The sequence below is a fragment of the Panthera onca genome, chromosome B4, assembly GCF_046562875.1.
Source record: "Panthera onca isolate mPanOnc1 chromosome B4, mPanOnc1 haplotype 2, whole genome shotgun sequence".
NCBI lineage: Eukaryota > Metazoa > Chordata > Mammalia > Carnivora > Felidae > Panthera > Panthera onca.
The window spans coordinates 114375555-114394659 of NC_138345.1; the positions used below are offsets into that span (position 1 = coordinate 114375555).

Here is a 19105-nt window from a genome sequence, read left to right on the forward strand (position 1 = left end):
CTAAGAATGATAATGGCTATTCTCTGCTACGTGTTCATTATTTTCCAGTCGCTGTTGTGTTTCGCTTGTATTATGTAATTTAATTCACTCAACCACAAGAAGTAGGTACTATTATTAATGCCCACTTTACAGATAAGGAAACTGAGGCTCGAGGAGGTTAAGAAACATATCTAAAGTCACATAACAAATAAGCAGTGGAGCCAGATGAGTCTGATTGTGGAGCCTATGTCCTTAAACACTACTCTTGAAGAAGGGGAATCAACAGCCTTTTCTAAATTTTTTTTCAATGTTCATTTACTTTTGAGAGAGAGAGACACAGAGCATGAGTGGGGAGGGGCAGAGAGAGAGGGAGACACAGAATCCAAAGCAGGCTCCCCGCTCTGAACTGTTAGCTTAGAGACTGACAGGGGCTGGAACTCACAAACCACAATATCATGACCTGAGCCAAAGTCGGATGCTTAACAGACTGAGCCACCCAGGCGCCCCTCAACAGCCTTTTCTAAATTCTCATTGCCCTTTGGTTCCTGATAATCTGGGCTTTGGTCATGGGCTTTGTGATGAGAATGGGGATTTGCAGAGAGTGAGCAGCTAACCCAGTGTCAAAGCTAGTGGTGGAGGAAGGCACCTGGGCTGCCCAGATAAATGATGGATGGGAGCCAGGAGACACAGAAGGTCTGGAAACTTCCTTGTCTCACACAGTGCTAAGTAGGTGGTTAAGTTTTGTTCCAATTTTAACGAATCAAGTTTCCCTTGCTTCCGAATACTTGCTTCATATTAGCCCCTTCTTCCTTGTGTGTGTCTAGTATGCCTTTTTCCATAAGCTGTTTTCCTTTACCCACTACTCCCAGTTCTTTTAAAGTTTCTGAGGGATGAGGGTGTTGAGAGCTACAAGGGCTACAGGCACAGTTCACCTGTAGTGGGTTTTCTTCATTTCTCTCCTTCCCTCCCCACAAGAGACACCCAAGAGCTCTTTGTGTTCGGCTAATAGATAACCCCAGGCTTTGTGGGTGGCCTCCAAGGTAAACACTTTTATTTGGTTCCCATGACATATCCCTTTTAGGTCATCTACCAACTTCAGATTCTATGCGTCTGTGACTCACGTGCACATGGCATTCCCATATCTGCTCTCTTGGCTGCCCGCATCCTACCGAAAGCTTCATTTGGCACAGATAAAGGGCTAATTTAATAAGAGGAAACATTTTCTGGTGCCCCCTCTGAGCTAGGAGTTGTACTAGTGATTTATAGATGCTGTTCCACCCCTCCCTCCCAGCACATCCATGAGACTGGTATCATCCCACTTTACAGAAGAGCAAGGACAGGGGTTACCTGACCTGCCCAGGCTGAAGAGCCTTTCCATGGCGGCAACAAGATGCACACCTGGGGCTTCATCACCCTGACACCCATCTCTTTCCTCTATTTATCTTAAAGAGAAGTGCCTTCACCAGACACTGCAAAGGTGACTCTGACCTCACCCCTATTCCTCTTGGGCACTTTGGCAGTTTCAGTATATTCTGCGGTCCCTCTTCTGGGCGGAAAGGAAAGCCCAAATCTTCAAGGACTTTACAATACCAGTCATCATTCAACTCCTTCCACTTCGACAAGTGCTTACTATCTATCTACTCAGTGCCTCACTTTGCACTGGTATCAATAGCACTAGGGACCACGGTCCCCCAAATTTCATATATTGAAGCCCTAACCAAAATGAAGATATCTGAAGAGCAGGCCTTTGGGAATACAGGTGTAGATGAAGTCATGAGGGTGGGCCATCATTACGTCATTAGTGGGCTTATAAGAAGAGGAGCTCTCTCTCTTCTTGAGCACATAGGAGGACACAGAAGGAGGGCACATCTGTGAGAAGGCAGACATCTGCAAGCCAGAGGGGAGCCCTTGTCAAGAAATGAATCTGCGGGCACTCTGATCTGGAGCTTCCTAAACTCCAGAACCATGAGAAATAAATGTTTTGTTTAAGCCACCCAGTCTATGGTATTTTGTTATAACAGCTCTTGGCTAAAACAAAGGGAGAGTGGAAATGTCAGTTCCCGGGCTGGGTCGTTGTGGAAGATATGAGAGCAGCAGGTGAAGGCAAGTGTGCTACCTCTGGTAAAGGCCACTCAATTAAAGTAGCCAATTGTGTCACTTTCTCTGGGGAAGTCACACTTCTCCCAGCTTTTTGCTATTAAAGAGGAAGTTCACAGAAGGGAAATAGTTGCTGACTACTCAGGAGAGCTCTCTCAGAGGGGTTGCAAGACCTTCTGAAATCTCTGTGATGTGTTTGTTTAACAACTAACACATTAATTAATCTAATTAATCTATGTTAATTATAGATTAGAAAGTGAAAGACTGCATCAAAATAAGGAATCAGCCGTTAAGTGTGATGTGTAAGATATCAGAGCCCGTCTCCTGGGTTCAAATCCTACCATTTACCAGCTGTGTCCTTGGGTAGCCTGCCCAATCTCTCTGTGCCAAAGTGTCCTTATCCCTAAAACAGGGATCATAAAAGTATCTACCCTCATGGGCTATCATGAGGATTAAATGAGTTAATACACATAAAGCTTGTAAAACAATGCCTGAGGGCACCTGAGTGGTGGAGTCAGTTGACTATTTCGGCTCAGGTCATGATCCCAGGGTCATGGGATAGAGCCCCAAGTCAGGCTCCACATTCAGTGTGGAGCCTGCTTAAGGTTCCCTCCTCTCTCTCTCTCTCTCTCTCTCTCTCTCTCCCCCTCTCTCTGTCTCCCCGCCCCCCCCATTCTCTCCCCTACTTGTGCTCTCTCTCAAATTTAAATACATGCATACGTACAATGCCTGATACATAGGTAAATCTCAATAAATAATATATAACGTAAATATATATATGCATACAAAGATATGTGCAAAGAATCTTCACAGTTACAGAAACCAAATGAGACAATGTTGTCCTTATTGTACCTATAGTCCCTTGACCCTATTTTCTATGTAATGTGACATAGTTCCCATGTTTGACAATTTGAGTGAGGTAATGTTAGATTAACACCCTTCAGGTGTTATTAACTCCTTGTGTCATGAAATAATCTTTGAAATGAAGAACCTAAAAGGCAGAAAAGCAAGTTTGGGAAATGAGGACATGTTCCTCTTGTTTCTTTTTGCCTGTTCCCTATTGGAGTTTGGCACAAAGAAAAGTAATTCAGTTTCTTGCCAAGTTCCTGCTTCCTTTCAGTGCCCCAGTCAGTGTGGTGGGCCTTGACTATTAGGGATGCATCAAGCCAGACTCTGGCCCCAAGGAGCTCCTGACCTGGCAGGTGGCAACACGGTACCCAGCAACTGTAAGCTGTCTGGACTGGTCCTAGGTGACCTGGGGACAGATGCATCCCCACAAGGAAAGATCAAAGTGGAGGATCAGGCAAAATCATATTTATATCCTTCTATATCCTTTTTTGACAGAGTACATACTTTCAAGCACATGTCTAACCCATATTCACCCATATTAACTCACTTTAGCTGACAAGAAACCTATGAGAAGATGCCAGTGTTCATCATTAAGTACAATGTAAAATGTAAACTACAAAATGTGATGAAAATATTTAGGTTTAAGTTATAGTTAAAAGACAGAGGAACTGAATTCAGGCACAATACTCTCATCCAAGCTCAGAATTATGAGGGAAAAAAAAAAAAGTCAGAATCTCACAAAAATGCCTCAAAGTCTCACTCCACTTCAGAAGCGGATCATGGAAGCCATGAAAGCCAGGACCGTTAAAAATAACAATAATAGGATTAACAGACAGAATTTCTTGAACATCTACTGTGTTCCAAATTTGTATGTGTTTAATATTTATGCATAGCCTAGTGCTTAGGAAAAGACTTGACTTCTACTGCTTTAATATCTCAAGTCTGCATTTAGTAGCTTTGGAACATTGGGAAAATGACTTAACCTCTCCATGTCTCAGTTTCCTCATCTGTAAAATGGGGATGCTAATTGTACCTACCTCATAGTATTGTTGTAGGACGCATTAAGTTAATATATGTAAAACACTCAAAACACTTCCTAAGTGCCTAACACTTAGGAAAAGCAATAGAAGTGCTTGTTGTTAATAAAATCTCACAACAGCCTTATTCTTACTACATAATTTTATACATGAGGAAATAGAGCTTAGATGGCTAAGGGTTAAGTCAATTTGCACCAGGTGACCCACCCAGAACTTGGCGTGGTAGGGATTCAAACCTAGGTGTGTCAAATTCCAGAGCCTGAGCTCAGAATGAGCCCACAGTGACCTTTACCCCCAATTGTAGCAGAGGAAAGTCAAACACAGGCTGACAAAGGCTGTTGTCTCCTGGTGCACAGTAAGCCCAAACAAGGCCACTGCTCCGGGCATTCAACTCTCCGACCCTGACCTTTGCCCACTTAAAGAGCCAATCCCAAGGCAGCCCAGGGTAAAGGGGCAAGACAAAGGCCTTTTGGTTGTGAGAGCAATGGAAAGGGGTTAAAGCAACTTACCTGGTGGAGGGTGGGGGGGTTGTTTATCACTAAGAATCAATGCTAAAGGCTACTACAGTCAAGAACCAGAGCCCCCCTGGGGCACCTGGGTGGCTCAGTTGGTTGAGTGCCTGACTTCAGCTCAGGTCATGATGTCACCCTTGCTGGGTTCTAGCCCTGTGTTGGGCTCTGTGCTGCTGACAGCTCAGAGCCTGGAGCCTGCTTCCGATTCTGTGTCTCCCTCTCTCTCTCCCGTCCCCTGCTCACACTTGGTCTCTCTCTCTCTCTCAAAAATAAACATTTTTTAAAAACTTTGGCGGGGGGTGGGGGGGACACCTGGGTGGCTCAGTCAGTTAAGTGTCCGACTTCAGCTTAGGTCATGATGTTGTAGCTTGTGAGTTCGAGCCCTGCAATGGGCTCTGTGCTGCTGACAGCTCAGGGCCTGGAGCCTACTTTGGGTTCTGTGTCTCCCTCTCTCTCTGTCCCTGCCCCACATGCTCTGTCTCTCTTTCTCTCTCTCTCTTTCTCTCTCTCAAAAATAATAAACGTTAGAAAAATAATGAAAAAAAAAAAAAAAAAAAAAAAAAAGAACCAGAGTCCCCCAGCCTTTATAATCAAACAACCTTGGTCACTGCTGGGATCAGAGTTCACTGCAGGTTGGTCAGATGTCCTAGCAACAAACTTCCACAGGCCATAAACATCCCCTTTAGGCTGAAGGAAAGATAAGCCTGGATACCTAGGACACAGTCTCCTTAGGAAGTGAACAAACACAGGAAGATGGATTTAGCACCTGACATTTCCCTCTCTTTGACGTTTGTATTCCATCGCCTCTTAGAAGTTAGCAATGTCTTAGGAACTCCAAGTACCATTTTCCAAACAACCTTGGATTCTAGCCAAACACCAAAATGGAAGAGATTCTCACATGACACCAATTAAAATATATACACTAGTAGACGAGAGCTTCATTGGTACATTTCCTAGGTGTACAACTTCTGGTCTCATGATGACTTTAAAACAGAACAAAAGTCATTAGGCATATCTTTATCCTTAAATATATCTGGTACCTTTGTTGAAAAAACTCATTCTGCGATTTCGTATGCATTTAAAAGTATGTTATTGTAACTTTAACAAATAATAAATTTTAGGTTAAAAAAAAAACAACTCCCCTGGAAAGCAGTGGGTAGGGAGTACGAGAGAGGTGCAGCAAACAGAAATAAAACAATTGGTATGAATCACGCTTTCATTAATCCCAAGGAATAGCACTTGGGTGGCCTTGGGCCCACTCAGAGGGACCTCTGTCCATTGTCTGTGACCTTGGGTGGGTTCCATAAGCCACCAGATCTTATCTACAAAATGAAGATAACAATATTCAGTTCTGAGAGCTTTTTGAGGAATAGATGAGATAGTGTATGACAAGTGCCTAATTTTAAGGATAGCCCAGTCTTGGCTTAAAAATGTTACTTTTCTTCCTCCTATACCCCCCTCTTAAATATCCTTCCCCAGGGCTGCGTTAGTTTCCCATCCTTTTATTGTATCCACAGTTGATTTGTTCCTCTTAATTTTTAGCTCTGGAATTTGGAGCAGCCATCAGGTGCTTGGTAAACACTTGTTCATATAGACTTGGTTATGGTATAACTTACATGCTTCCCTTGAGCTCCTGGGGACAGGAACCATATCAGCTAGCATCAGGCATGGTTGTATTACTAAGTGTTGCTTCTCCCATTTTAGAAGGTATACCAACACATCAGTCTTCAGCAGCCAGGCAAGTGACACCAATCAGCTGAATTAAGGTAACAAGAGTAGTAAAGTCTGTGACAAACAGAGTTATCCTCTTGCAGACATTCTGATACAAACTAATAAAACACACTTTTCTAGCCAAACAAAACCATCTGCCCACAGGATCTACCCCCTCTGGCCATAAATTTGCCACCATAAACAGAGCTTCACATTCACAAGTATTTTCTTATACATTATCTCATTTGATATATCAACAACCCTCTGAAGTAAGCATTGTTGAGTTCACCTTGCAGGCACCTGACAGAAAGAGAAACTGAGGCTCAAATACAGTGATCTGTCCAAATCAAACATAGCTAGTTAGTGGCTGACCAGGGAATTGAATCCATTTTCTGACATCAAACTACAACCCCTACTTCTCTCTACATTCACATACTGTTTGTGATATGCTGCTGTTTTTATGCCCCCATAGTCTTTCTGAAACAAAACCCAAATCCCATCAAAAGGTTAAACCTGTGTCAGATTTACACTCCAATGACCACCATGAGTCATAGTCTACCTAGAACAGAGACAGGTGTCCTTGGAAATGGTACCTTCTTTACAAAAACAGGGACATATTTTACCCAGGCTGTTCATACTGGGAGTTATGGTTAGGGGTGCCAGGCAGAGAGGTGCCAGGAAGAATGGTGAGCAGGTTGATATGAGGAACCCTGCACCTGAACAGCAACAAGGAACCAGGCTCCTTGAATCAATGTGAAGAATCCCCTTTAAAGGAACTTGAATTTGTCAAGAGAGCAAGAAAAACAAGGTAGAATCTTAGCAACCAGAGTAAACAAGCATCTGATGTCTCCAGGCTAGTGTTGTCCAAGGGAAATAAAATGTGATCCACATATACAACTTTATATTTTCTAAGTAGTCACATTAAAAAAGTAGAAAGAAACAAGAGAAAATAATTTGAATATATATTTTGTTTAACTCAATATACCCAAAGTATTATTATTTTAGCATGTAACCAGTATAAAATTATTAAGGAGCTATTTTACATTCATTTTTTCCATAATTTTTTGAAATCCAATATATATTTTACATTTGCAGCTTGCCTCAGTTGCACTGGCTATATTTCAAGTGCTCAATAGCCATGTGGCTAGTGGCTGCCATATTGGACAGCACATACCTAGACCAAAGAAACTCCTAAAAGTCTCTATTTCTTTCTTTCTTTTTTTTTTTTTTTTACATTTTAATTTGTTTATTTTTTATTCTAGAGAGAGAGCATGCAGTGGGGGAAAGGGACAGAGAGAGAGAGAATCTTTTTTTTTTTTTTTTTTTACTGTTTATTTAGAGGGAGAGAGAGAGAGAGAGAGTATGAGCAGGGGAGGGGCAGAGAACGAGGGAGACACAAAATCCGAAGCAGACTCCAGGCTCTGAGTTGTCAGCACAGAGCCCAACGCAGGGCTCAGACTCACGGACCGTGAGATCATGACCTGAGCCAAAGTCAGATGCTTAACGGACTGAGCCACCCAGGTGCCCCAAGAGAGAGAGAATCTTAAGCAGACTCCACACTCAGCGTGGACCCCGACATGGAGCTCAATCCCATGACAGTGAGATCATGACCTGAGCCAAAACCAAGAGTTGGACACTCAACAGACTGAGCGACCCAGGTGCCCCAAAAGTCCCTGTTGCTAGTGTAGTGGAAGCAAGTAATATAGTTGAGGACAAGATCTTACAGCATTCTTCAAAGACACAGACAGCCCTCATTTCTAACCTTGCTAGTTCAATTTTAAAATAAGTCTCTCAGAGCCACCTTCAAACTTTGCCACTATTTGGGGGACAGCTGTGTCAGTTTCCAGCTAGTTGCTCTGTAAAGCCAATCAGAGGTCATTGTGTTTGGCAACCTGTTTTTGCCTTGCAACAGTGCAATCCTCAGCATGTCCCTCTTCAAATACCTATTATTCTGGCTCTTTCTTCAGTATTGCCATGACTGGCAGTGATTAGGGTGACATTTTTTATGTGCCTGAGTTCACAGAGCAATTACATAGTGTGAGCAGCATGGTGATTCAGAGGCTGTATGTAAAGACTAGAATTGCTACATTTGCATGTCTCTGAATAATGAGATTCCTATCTCCATTATATGGCAATGAGGTAGAAATTGATAGCATTATTAACTGTTTACACAGTAAGCACAATTTTCTATTCTCTCTCTCTTTCCCTCCAGCTGGTTTCAAAGATGCTAAAAGCTAGAAGAGGTAACCAGAGGCCATAAAGTCGCCTGCATTGAGTCCCTCAGCAGTTCTACCAAACAGACGTTTTCCGTAGCAAGAGATTTCCACACCTTGTCAATAAATCTTCTGGCTGCCTCCCAGAAGGGAGTCCACACACAATCCAATCCAACCTCGTGGCTTCATAGAGGAAGATATGGCTGCATAGAGAGGTGAGGTTTGTCCAAGGTCACACAGACAACAGAGAAAGAAGGCTAGAAGACAGAGGACTCCGAAGATAGCCATTCCTCCTCCGATTCTCATCCTCTGGTGCCTGACTGTAGCTTTGGAATAACAGAGTCCCATCTTCCAGTCTAATTACATATTGTACATTCTGGTCACACACCCATTTTTCTGTTGAAGTGATGGAGAAACTGGCTAAAATTATAACTTGATTCCCCAAACACAAAGACCTTTTCAGTCGACTAGAAATGAGCCCTAACTAGGCACTGAATCAACAAACATCAATTTTTGCAGCAATGAAATAAATATATGGGGAGATAGTTATGGTTATGGTGGGTTATAAAACAGAGAAAGGGAGAGCTGTGATTGAGTGTTTATGTGGCTCTGCTCCCAGCAATGAAACATTTTTCTATCAACCATGTGGCAGTGACATTTTTGATATCAAGGGCAAAATCAAGGTAATTATATCCAAAGGGATGCTTTAATAAAATAGATCATCAGAGTAACAACCCACAAATGTGTACCAGACAGTCCTTCACTGGCAATGTTGTGGTGTGTAAGGGAGAAAAACTCTCTTCAGTTAAATCCTAACACAACAGTGCTGTTGTAGTGGAATAAACAATCGCAGACAACATGAAGGTTAACTGCCTCTGTATACGAGGAGACACATGAAGGAAGATCTGTCAAGTGTGTAGTGGCATCAGCTTAATGCTTGTGATAGTTAAATGAATTAATAAACAGCTGAAACACTGAATTCCACTAATAAACATTATAGTGAAATGGGTGGCTCAGTCGGTTAAGGGTCTGACTTCGGCTCAGGTCATGATCTCGCTGTTCCCGAGTTTGAGCCCTGCGTGGGCTCTGTGCTGACAGCTCAAAGCCTGGAGCCTGCTTTGGATTCGGTGTCTCCCTCTCTCTCTGCCCTTCCCCCACTCATGCTCTGGCTCTCTCTCTCTCAAAAAAAAATAAACATTAAAAAGTACTGAGTGTCTTAAAATAGCTAGAAGGGTCCATTATATGGAACTTACCCCATCAATAATCAAAGGTCTTGTCCTAGGAGTCAAAGCTGAAGGAGCTTCTGGGTAGCAGAAAGCACAAGAAAATTGGAACATACTGAGTAGTGTGTAAAAGAGGTTGTGAAGACCTTTGCATCTCCACTTAAACTTCACCGCGTTCAGGAGCCTTTCTCTGAACCCAGGGTCTCAATGAATTCCCCCTGTTATAAGTTACCATACTTCTATAGGCACTGTTTTGTAAGGTATATTCACTACAAGTATGTACTTAAAGCCCATCTTCTCCATGAAGAGTAGCAGGTAGGTGCCTAGTTGCCTAACACAGCTGATTCATTAATTCAAAAGGTACCTACAGAACACCTACTAGGAGCTAGGCACCATGCTAAGTGCACAGGTTACACAGGGAACAAAACAATACTGCCCTCCTGTAGCTTACATCCAAATAGGAAGAAATAGACCATAAACAACTAAACAAACAAGCTGATTTTTTATAACAATATGTGCTCTACACAAAGAAAAGGATAATGAGATTGAGAGCAGATGATGGGAGGCTAGTCCCTTTGAGGATGTGAGATTAAGGAAACCTGAGTATTGGAAAGTTCTAGAGGAGGGCACTCCGGGCAGCCAGAAGACAGGTGGAAAGGCCTTGAGATGGGAATAAGTCTCTATGATTGCAACTGAGTGAGGGGAAGAGGGAGTCAGGATGTAGTTTGGGCAGGATCACCTACTTGGCTCTTAGTAAATACTAAATAAACATTTGTTGAATGAATGAATGAATGAATGAATGAATGAATAGGTAAATGTCAGTTATAAGGGCAGGTAATTCCTATTGCCTTATGCAAAAGTGCAACTAACCAATGCTCATATATTGGAAGAACAAATATTGTTAAAATGTCAATACCACCCAAAGCAATATACACATTCAATGCAATCTCTATCAAATAAAACCAGCATTTTTCACAGAGTAAGAACAAACAAATCTGAACTTTGTATGGAAGCAAAAAAGACCCCAAATAGCCAAAGTAATGTTGAAAAGCAAAGCAAGACAGGAGGCATCACAATTCTGGACTTCAAGCTGTATTACAAAGCTGTAGTCATCGAGACAGTATGGTACTGGCACAAAAACAGACACACAGATCAATGGAACAGAATAGAGAACCCAGAAATGGACCCACAATTATTTCATCAACCCATCTTCAACAAAGTAAGAAAGAATAGCCAGTGGGAAAAATACAGTCTCTTCAAAAAATGGTGCTGGGAAAACTGGACAGTGACATGCAGAAGAATGAAACTGGACCACTTTCTTACACCATTCACAAAAATTAATTCAAAACGGATGAATGACCTAAATGTGAGACAGAAAACCATCAAAATCCTAGAAGAGAACACAGGCAGTAACTTCCTTGATCTTGGCCCTAGCACCTTCTTACTAGACACGTCTCCAGAGGCAAGGGAAACAAAAGCAAAAATGAACTACTGGGACTTCATCAGGGTAAAAAGCTTTTGCACAGTGAAGGAAATAATCAAAACTAAAAGGCAACCTACAGAATGGGAGAAGATACTTGCAGATGACCTATCACATAAAGGGCTAGTATCCAAAATCTCTAAAGAACTTATCAAATTCAACACCAAAAAAATAAATAATCCAGTTAAGAAATGGGCAGAAGAGGGGCACCTTGGGTGGCTCAGTTGGTTAAGTGTATGACCCTTCATTTTGGCTCAGGTCATGATCTCGTGGGTCATGGGATCAAGTCCCACATGGGGCTCAGTGCTGATAGCACAGAGCCTGCTAGGAATTCTCTCTCTCCCTCTCTCTGCCCCTTCCCACCTCTCAAAATAATAAATATTAAAAAAAAAAAAAAAAAAAAGGAAATGGGCAGAAGACACGAACAAACATTTCTTCAAAGAAGACATACAAATGGCTAAGAGATATGTGAAAAAATGCTCAACATCACTCATCATCAGGGAAATACAAATCAAAAACACAATGAGATACCACCCCACTCCTGTCAGAATGGCTAAAATTAACAACTCAGGAAACAACAACTGTTGTCAGGATGCAGGAGGGAATGCAAACTGGTGCAATCACTCTGGAAAACAGTATGGAGGTTCCTCAAAGAGTTAAAAATAGAACTACCTTAGGATCCAGCAATTGCACTACTAGGTTTTTATCCAAAGGACACAAAATTAGTGATTTAAAGGGACACATGCACCCCAATGTTTATAGTAGCACTATCAACAATAGCCAAATTGGAAAAAGCCCTAATATGTCTATTGATTGATCAATGGATAAAGAAGAGGTGAGATATTACTCAGCAGTCAAAAAGTATAAAATCTTGCCATTTGCAACAACATGGATGGAACTAGAGTGTATTATGCTAAGCAATATAAGTCAGCCAGAGAAAGACAAATACTATATGATTTCACTCATATGAAATATAAGTGGAATTTAAGAGACAAAACAGGTGAACATAAGGGAAAGGAAGGAAAAATAAAATAAGATAAAAACAGAGAGGGAGGCAAACTGTAAGAGACTCTTAACTATAGAGAACAAACTGAGGGTTACTGAAGGGGAGGTCGTGGGGATGGGATGGGCTAAATGGGTGATGGACATTAAGGAGGGCACTTGTTGTGATGAGCACTGGGTGTTGTATGCACGTGATGAATCACTAAATTCTACTCCTGAAACCAATACTACACGACATGTTAACTAACGTGAATGTAAATAAAAACTTGGGAGGAAAAAAAAAAGTGCAGATTAATCAGCATACAAAGGTAGGGACTAGAAATTTGAAACTTCAAGAAAAACACAGACGGTAAATAAGATGAGGGCTGTGGACTCACACAATAGATAAATGAGATGTTCGTGGCAATGTATAATAAACTCCAAAGTGCTGCAAAGGAATATAGGGACAAGCAAGTTAATTGCAGGCTGACATCATATGGGGTAGGTTCCTGAAGCAGGAAGTTAGCTGGGGTTAGAATCATACACATTAGGTGGAATGAACAGGGAAGGGAGGGCAACACAGGAAAATCAGTCTTATCGTGTTATCCCAAAGGAACAACCACATTTTTTTTCTAGGACGTGGTGTCAGTTCATACTATACTTTGTTACACAGGCAGTGGGGACAATTACATACATGGAATAGACAAGCTGGCATCACTTCATTACTTTAGGCTCAGGTTGCCCCCTTGGAATTCACAGGCTTCAGCTTGAGTGGGAAATTAACTATCTTCAATGTAGAGTGAAGCTGATAAGAGCTGTGGATCTATAATGTATGTTTTAATTCTCTCATTTTCCAGAACCTCACTAGCCTGCTATTCTTGTTGTTGTGGCTTAGTTCCGTTTTAGCACTTTGTTAATTAAACCCTTTTGGAAGTTGTCCAGGATAATCCAACATCATAAAATCTATAATAGATGAGTCACAGTGCCACCACCCAACCAATAGGACTAAGCCAGAAGCTAGGTGCCATCCTTTACTCCACCCTTGCTGCCATTACCCCCACCTTGTATCTAATCCACGAGGTCCCATAAATATCCCTCTCAACTCTCAAAGCTATTTTCCTGCCCCTTCCTCACCACCACTACCTTATGCAGCCCTTTGTCATCTCTTGCCTGAACCCCACTTGCTTCCAACTCTTTCTAAACATTCCTCTCCACTCCCCACCACCTCTGAGTGACTGCTCACGTATTCACCATTATACATATACACACCCTTCATGATTTGCCTTCTTTCCCCTTCCCATCTCCCTCTATGCCTCCCAAACATCCTGAGTTTAAGAAAACCAAGCTGTTTACAGTTTTCCCAAAGCCCCATGCTGCTGGAAGTCTCTATGCCTTTGTGCTTACAGGTCTCTCTGCCTAGAATGCCCCCACCCAACCCTGTATAGATGACTCTGATTCATCCTTTAAGACTTAGCTCAAATATCACCTATTCTGTGAAGCTTTCCCTGATCCCTTTGTATTATTCAGGGTTCTCCAGAGAAACAGAAGCAATGGGATGTGAATATAGGGGTAAAGAGATTAATTTTATGGAATGGGTTCATGCAATTGCGGAAGCTGGCAAACTCAAAACATGTAGGATTGGCTGGCAGGCTACAGATCTAGGGAATGGCAGGTGCCATAGTTCAAGTCCAAAGGCTGTCAGGCTGGAGACCCGGGAAGAGCCAATGTTACAATTTGGGATGAGGGTCATCTGCTGCAAAATTCTTTTTTGCTTGGAAAAAGTCAGCCAGTCTTTTGTTCTATTGATGCCTTCAACTGATTGGATGAGGCCCACCCACATTATGGAGAGCAATCTGCTTTACTCAAAAGTCCACTAATCTCATCTAATTTAATGATTTAAATGCTAATCTCATCTAAAATCCCCTCACTGAAACCCCCAGAATAATATTTGACCATGTATCTGGGCACCATGGCAGAGGCAAATGGACACATAAAATTAACCATCACAACCATGAACAAGATTAGAATTTTTCCTTCTCTGATCCTGTAGCATCTCAAACAGAACTCTATGTTAGCATTTACTGTTTTGCTTCAATTATCAGTAAACACAACCATCTCACCCCTCATGGGTAGGAACCATGTACTAGTAATATTTATATCCCATTCTTATTACAGCATCAGTAAATACTTGTGAAAGTAATTGACTAAGTGAGTTTATTAACTGCTTTTATATTGTTAGGACAATACTATACAAGCCTAGTTCTTACAGCAATCACCAGATCAGGGAATTATTGTTAGCTTTCCATGAAAGGCAATAAAAAGTACAAACAAGTCATTAACCCAACTTCCCACCAAGAAACCACAAATTCCAAGGTTCACTTGAAACCTTTGTCCCTTTATTAACAAGGCACAAAGGATGCCCTCGCTTCCTTCAGCTTTCTTGAGCAGTGGACATTTGGCCATGAGGATGACTCTATCCAGACAATCCCAGCTCTCACAGCCACTGACCAACAGGAAGTTCCCTACAGCAGTCTGGACTTGTATACTAACTACTCCATGACTCACCTGCTCATAAATGTCCTAGGTTCTTGGCTCAGAGCATTTGTGGCATAATAACAGTCAAGAGACCATAATTCCAAGCATGTGTCATAAAGCAATTAGAACAAATTCTTACCATTATTTTGAAACCCAGGATGCAAGGTATGAAAGACAAGAAATCTTCAACAGCCAAAAACAATGTCATTTTATTCTAGAACAAAGAGGTCCTAGGATTTGGTGAGATGGGCTTCACAATAAGGATTTTGTTAATAGCTACACTTTCGTGAGGATGTATTGTGTTGTAGGCATTCCTCCAGAGCAGTTTATATGCATAATCGTATTTCATACTCACAAAAGCCCTCTGAGGTAGGTACTATTTTAGCTGCATTTTACAGATGAGGGAGGGCACTGAAACACAGAGATTAGGTAATGAGGTTAAGAAGCTCTAAGGCCCACAGTCACAATACAGCCTCCTTGGAGAACTTCAGAATCGTAGAAGCAGACCAAGAGTAAATAAGGAGCTCTCGGAATATGCTCCTTTTTCTATCATATCTCAAGAGGTCTTTAGGACCTGCACCCCCACACCCCACCCATTATCCCCACCCCACCTACTCTTGCAGCCTCCCCTATGTTCCCTCCTTATCTGCATGCTACACTTCAGCCAAAGTGAATGTGTTTTGGTCCCATCAACATCTCTTGCCTGCAAGCCATATACGTGGTATTTCCTTCACCAGGACACCCCCACCCCCATCCATCTTCTCCTGAATCCTATTTATTTTCAGGTCTCAGCTTTGCCCTCATGCCTCTTCGGAAAGCTCTCCTGACCACTCTGCCTGACTTGGGTGCCCTTCTCCCTGTAGGCTCCTATGATCCACTCTGACATTCTCTATTACAGACCTTATCAGACTGTATGGTAATCACTTGTTTAATGGCCTGTCTCCTAACTGTGGCCTCCATGTGATCATTATTAAATCACCTAGCACATGCGTGACATATGGTAGACACTTAATAAACATTTGGTGGAAGGAGGAATATAAAAGTGAATGAATGAATAATAATCATTTATAATTTGCTTCTAAACAGGACACTTTTAAGACACTGTCAAAAGAATCTGTAAGATTTCATCAAAAATTGGTGCCCTCATGACATCTTCTCCCCGGCAATTTAAGAAGCCCCTAAATTTCTCTAGCTAAGAAAAGAGGCTCCAAAAACCAAGCACTAATGACCTCTGAACAGGCCCAAATACCTGTTATCAGAGAGCTGAAGCCTCTAAGAGAGACTCTTTTTTTTTTAATTTTTTTAATATTTTATTTATTTTTGAAACAGAGTATGACAGAGCATGAATGGAGGGGCAGAGAGAGAGAGGGAGACATAGAATCCTTAGAAATCTCCAGGCTCTGTCAGCTGGCAGAGCCCGATGTGGGGCTCAAACCCACAAACTGTGAGATCATGACCTGAGCTAAAGTTGGACGCTTAACAAACTGAGCCACCCAGGCACCCCAGGTGAGAATCTTGATGCTAATCTAAGGTGAACTTAATCCTGAAGCACTTTTTAAAACTATGTATGGGTGTGGTCCAGCTTTGGGGTTATAAAGATGTTGTCTGTTGTTCATTATTTTTTCATAAGTAATGTTCCATCATTGCTAAACTATGCAAACAAGATTTTCATGATTCCCAAAGAGCACTCCTTTAGTTACAGAACAGGATGTCATTTATGACAACAAATATTGAAGGATATTGTTTCCTCCTGAATATAGACTCTTCTTCTGTCCTGGGACAGAAAGCTGAAAGTCAGAGACATGTGCTTTGTGTAATGTTGCATCCATTCCTCTTTCTGATAGAAAGATGACATCTGAGGTTTCCAATTCTTAACTCTCAAGGAGTCTTTGAAGTCATGAAGTGCGTATATGCACTATTACCAAATAAATGTTATGAGCTGAAGTGTGTGCCCCACAAATTCATATGTTGAAGTCCTAACTTCCAGTACCTCAGAATGTGACATTTTTTGGTGATAGGGCCTTTAAAGAAGTGATTAAGTTAAAATAAGGCTGTTAGGGTGTGCCCTAATCCAATGTGACTGGTGTTCTTATAAGAAGAGGAAATTTGGACACATAAATGCATATGAACAGAGGAAACGCCATGGGAGGACACAGGAAGAAGGCGGCTATCTGCAACCTAAGGAGAGAGGTCTCAGAAGAAGCCAATTCTGCCCATACCTTGATCTTGGACTTCCAGGCTCCGGAACTGTGAGAAAAGCAATATCTGTTGTTTAAGCCATCCAGTCTGTGGTATTTTGTTATGGCAACCCTAGCAAACAAATACAACAAATTTTATAGCAATATTAGAATCCCAGTGCACGATGTGTTTTATCTGCCATTTTTTTAAATATTTATTTAGTTTTGAGAGAGAGAGAGAGAGAGAGAGTGAGCAGCAGAGGGGCAAAGAGAGATGGAGAGAGAGAATCCCAAGCAGGCTCCACACTGTTAGTGCACAGCCCAACGTGGGTGCTCAAACTAAGGGACAATGAGATCATATCAAGAGACAGACACTTAACTGTGTGGGCCACCCACGTGCCCCATGTCTGCCATTTTGACTCAGGATGCTTTGATTCTGCATTTGTAATACAAATATTATAATTGAGTAGTACTAATATTTATTCATTTTGGTTAAGAAATAATTTGGCGGGTGAATGCCATTAAATCCAGTTTATTTCTTAGTCCATTCTCCATGGAGATGGGCCAAACCACTTCCAGGGTTTTTTGTTTTTGTTTTTTTGTTTTGTTTTAATTTTGTTCAGCTCAAGTCATTTTCATTGAATCAATTTTTATCAATTATAGATAAAAATGTGTTGAACCACATCCCATCAACAAAGATTTATCAATCAATGTTTTGTTTAAATAAAATGTTATCAATTATAGCCTTTTATAAAGTTTTTGCTATGGCTATTATTTTTACTGAGGTCAATTTTTTCCAGGTCAAATGTTGTTGATAAAATTTGATTCTTTTTGTTAAGTTTTGGAAAAATAACAACCTTATGATGAGCAATGTATAGAATTGTTGAACCACTGTATTATATATCTGAAACTAATATAATACTGTATATAAATTTTAAAAATTAAAAAATGAAGTTTTTTCAGTAAAAAAATAATACCTCCATGTTTAATTTTTAAAAATTAGCTTTATATATAATTCATGTACATAAAATTTATAAAGTATATAATTCATTGGGTTTTAGTGTATTTACAGGGTATACTCATCATTACTATCAAATTCCAGAACATTTTCATCATCTCAAAAATACACTCCCCGTTCCCATCTCCATGCCCCTAGCCTCTCGCAACCAGTATCTACTTTCTGTCTCTAAGGATTTGCCTTTTCTGGACGTTTTGTATAAATGGAAATCAATGCAATACATGACCTTTTGTATCTGGTTTCTTTCACTTAATATTTTCAAGGTTCATCCATCTTAAAGTATGTATTGTTACTCCATTCCTTTTTGTGGCCAAACAATATCCCATTATATGGATATACCATATTTTGTTTATTCATCATTTAATGGCATTTGGGTAATTTCTACTTTTGGGCTATTATGAATAATGCTGCTCTGAACCTTCATATACAAGTATTTGACTCTCTTATGTATGTACCTACGAGTGAAATTATTATTTTTTTTTTAATTTTTTTAATGTTTTTATTTATTTTTGAGACAGAGAGAGAGACAGAGCATGAGCAGGGGAGGGGCAGAGAGAGAGGGAGGCACAGAATCGGAAGCAGGCTCCAGGCTCTGAGCTGTCAGCACAGAGCCTGACATGGGGCTCGAACTCACGAACTGTGAGATCATGACCTGAGCCGAAGTCGGATGCTCAACCAACTGAGCCACCCAGGCGCCCCACGAGTGAAATTATTAATCATATGGTAACTCTGGGCTTAACTTTGTGAGGCACTGCCAGACTGTATTCCAAATTGGCTGCATCATCTTACATTCCCATTAGCAATCCATGAGGGTTCTAATCTTCTCTTAATTTTTATTATCATTTACAACGTGCAGTTTTGGCTTTTTAAGCTGTTTTGTGTTTACAGATAGATATTACCAAGAATAGTCATTAGAAAGTACAAAAATATAATAGCTTGCATTTATTCCTTAGCAAAATCAAGGAAATTAGATATTCTAGGATATTTCTGTTGTCCAGAATTGGCTTATTGCAAGGATGAGAAAACTATAACCCATAGGCCAAGTCCAGCCTGCTGACTGTTTTTGTGTGACCCACATGCTAAGAATGTCTTTTACACTTACAATAATCAAAAAAAGAATAATCAAAAATAGAATAATCAAAAAAAGAATAATATTTTGTGGTACATAAAAATTATATAGAATCCATATAGCATTGACTATAAATAAAGCTTTATTGGAACATAGCCACACTCATGTATTTACATATCATCCATGACTCCTGGAAAGCTAGATAGTAGAGGTGAGTGAATGAGA

The 19105-nt window shown here is 40.9% G+C and overlaps 1 protein-coding gene across 2 annotated transcripts in view; it reads right to left on the reverse strand.

Annotated features, from left to right (window-relative positions):
- The window catches only part of LOC132693961 (uncharacterized), a 183854-nt gene that overhangs the window by 110887 nt on the left and 53862 nt on the right, over positions 1-19105 (reverse strand). The window contains exon 2 of one of the 2 annotated variants that reach the window (XM_078449628.2): positions 16836-16926. The exons of the other annotated variant lie outside the window; for it this stretch is intronic. Within the exon in view, the coding sequence (XP_078305754.1) occupies positions 16836-16926 (91 nt within the window). The remainder of the gene's footprint in view (positions 1-16835; positions 16927-19105) is intronic. 2 annotated transcript variants of the gene reach the window in all.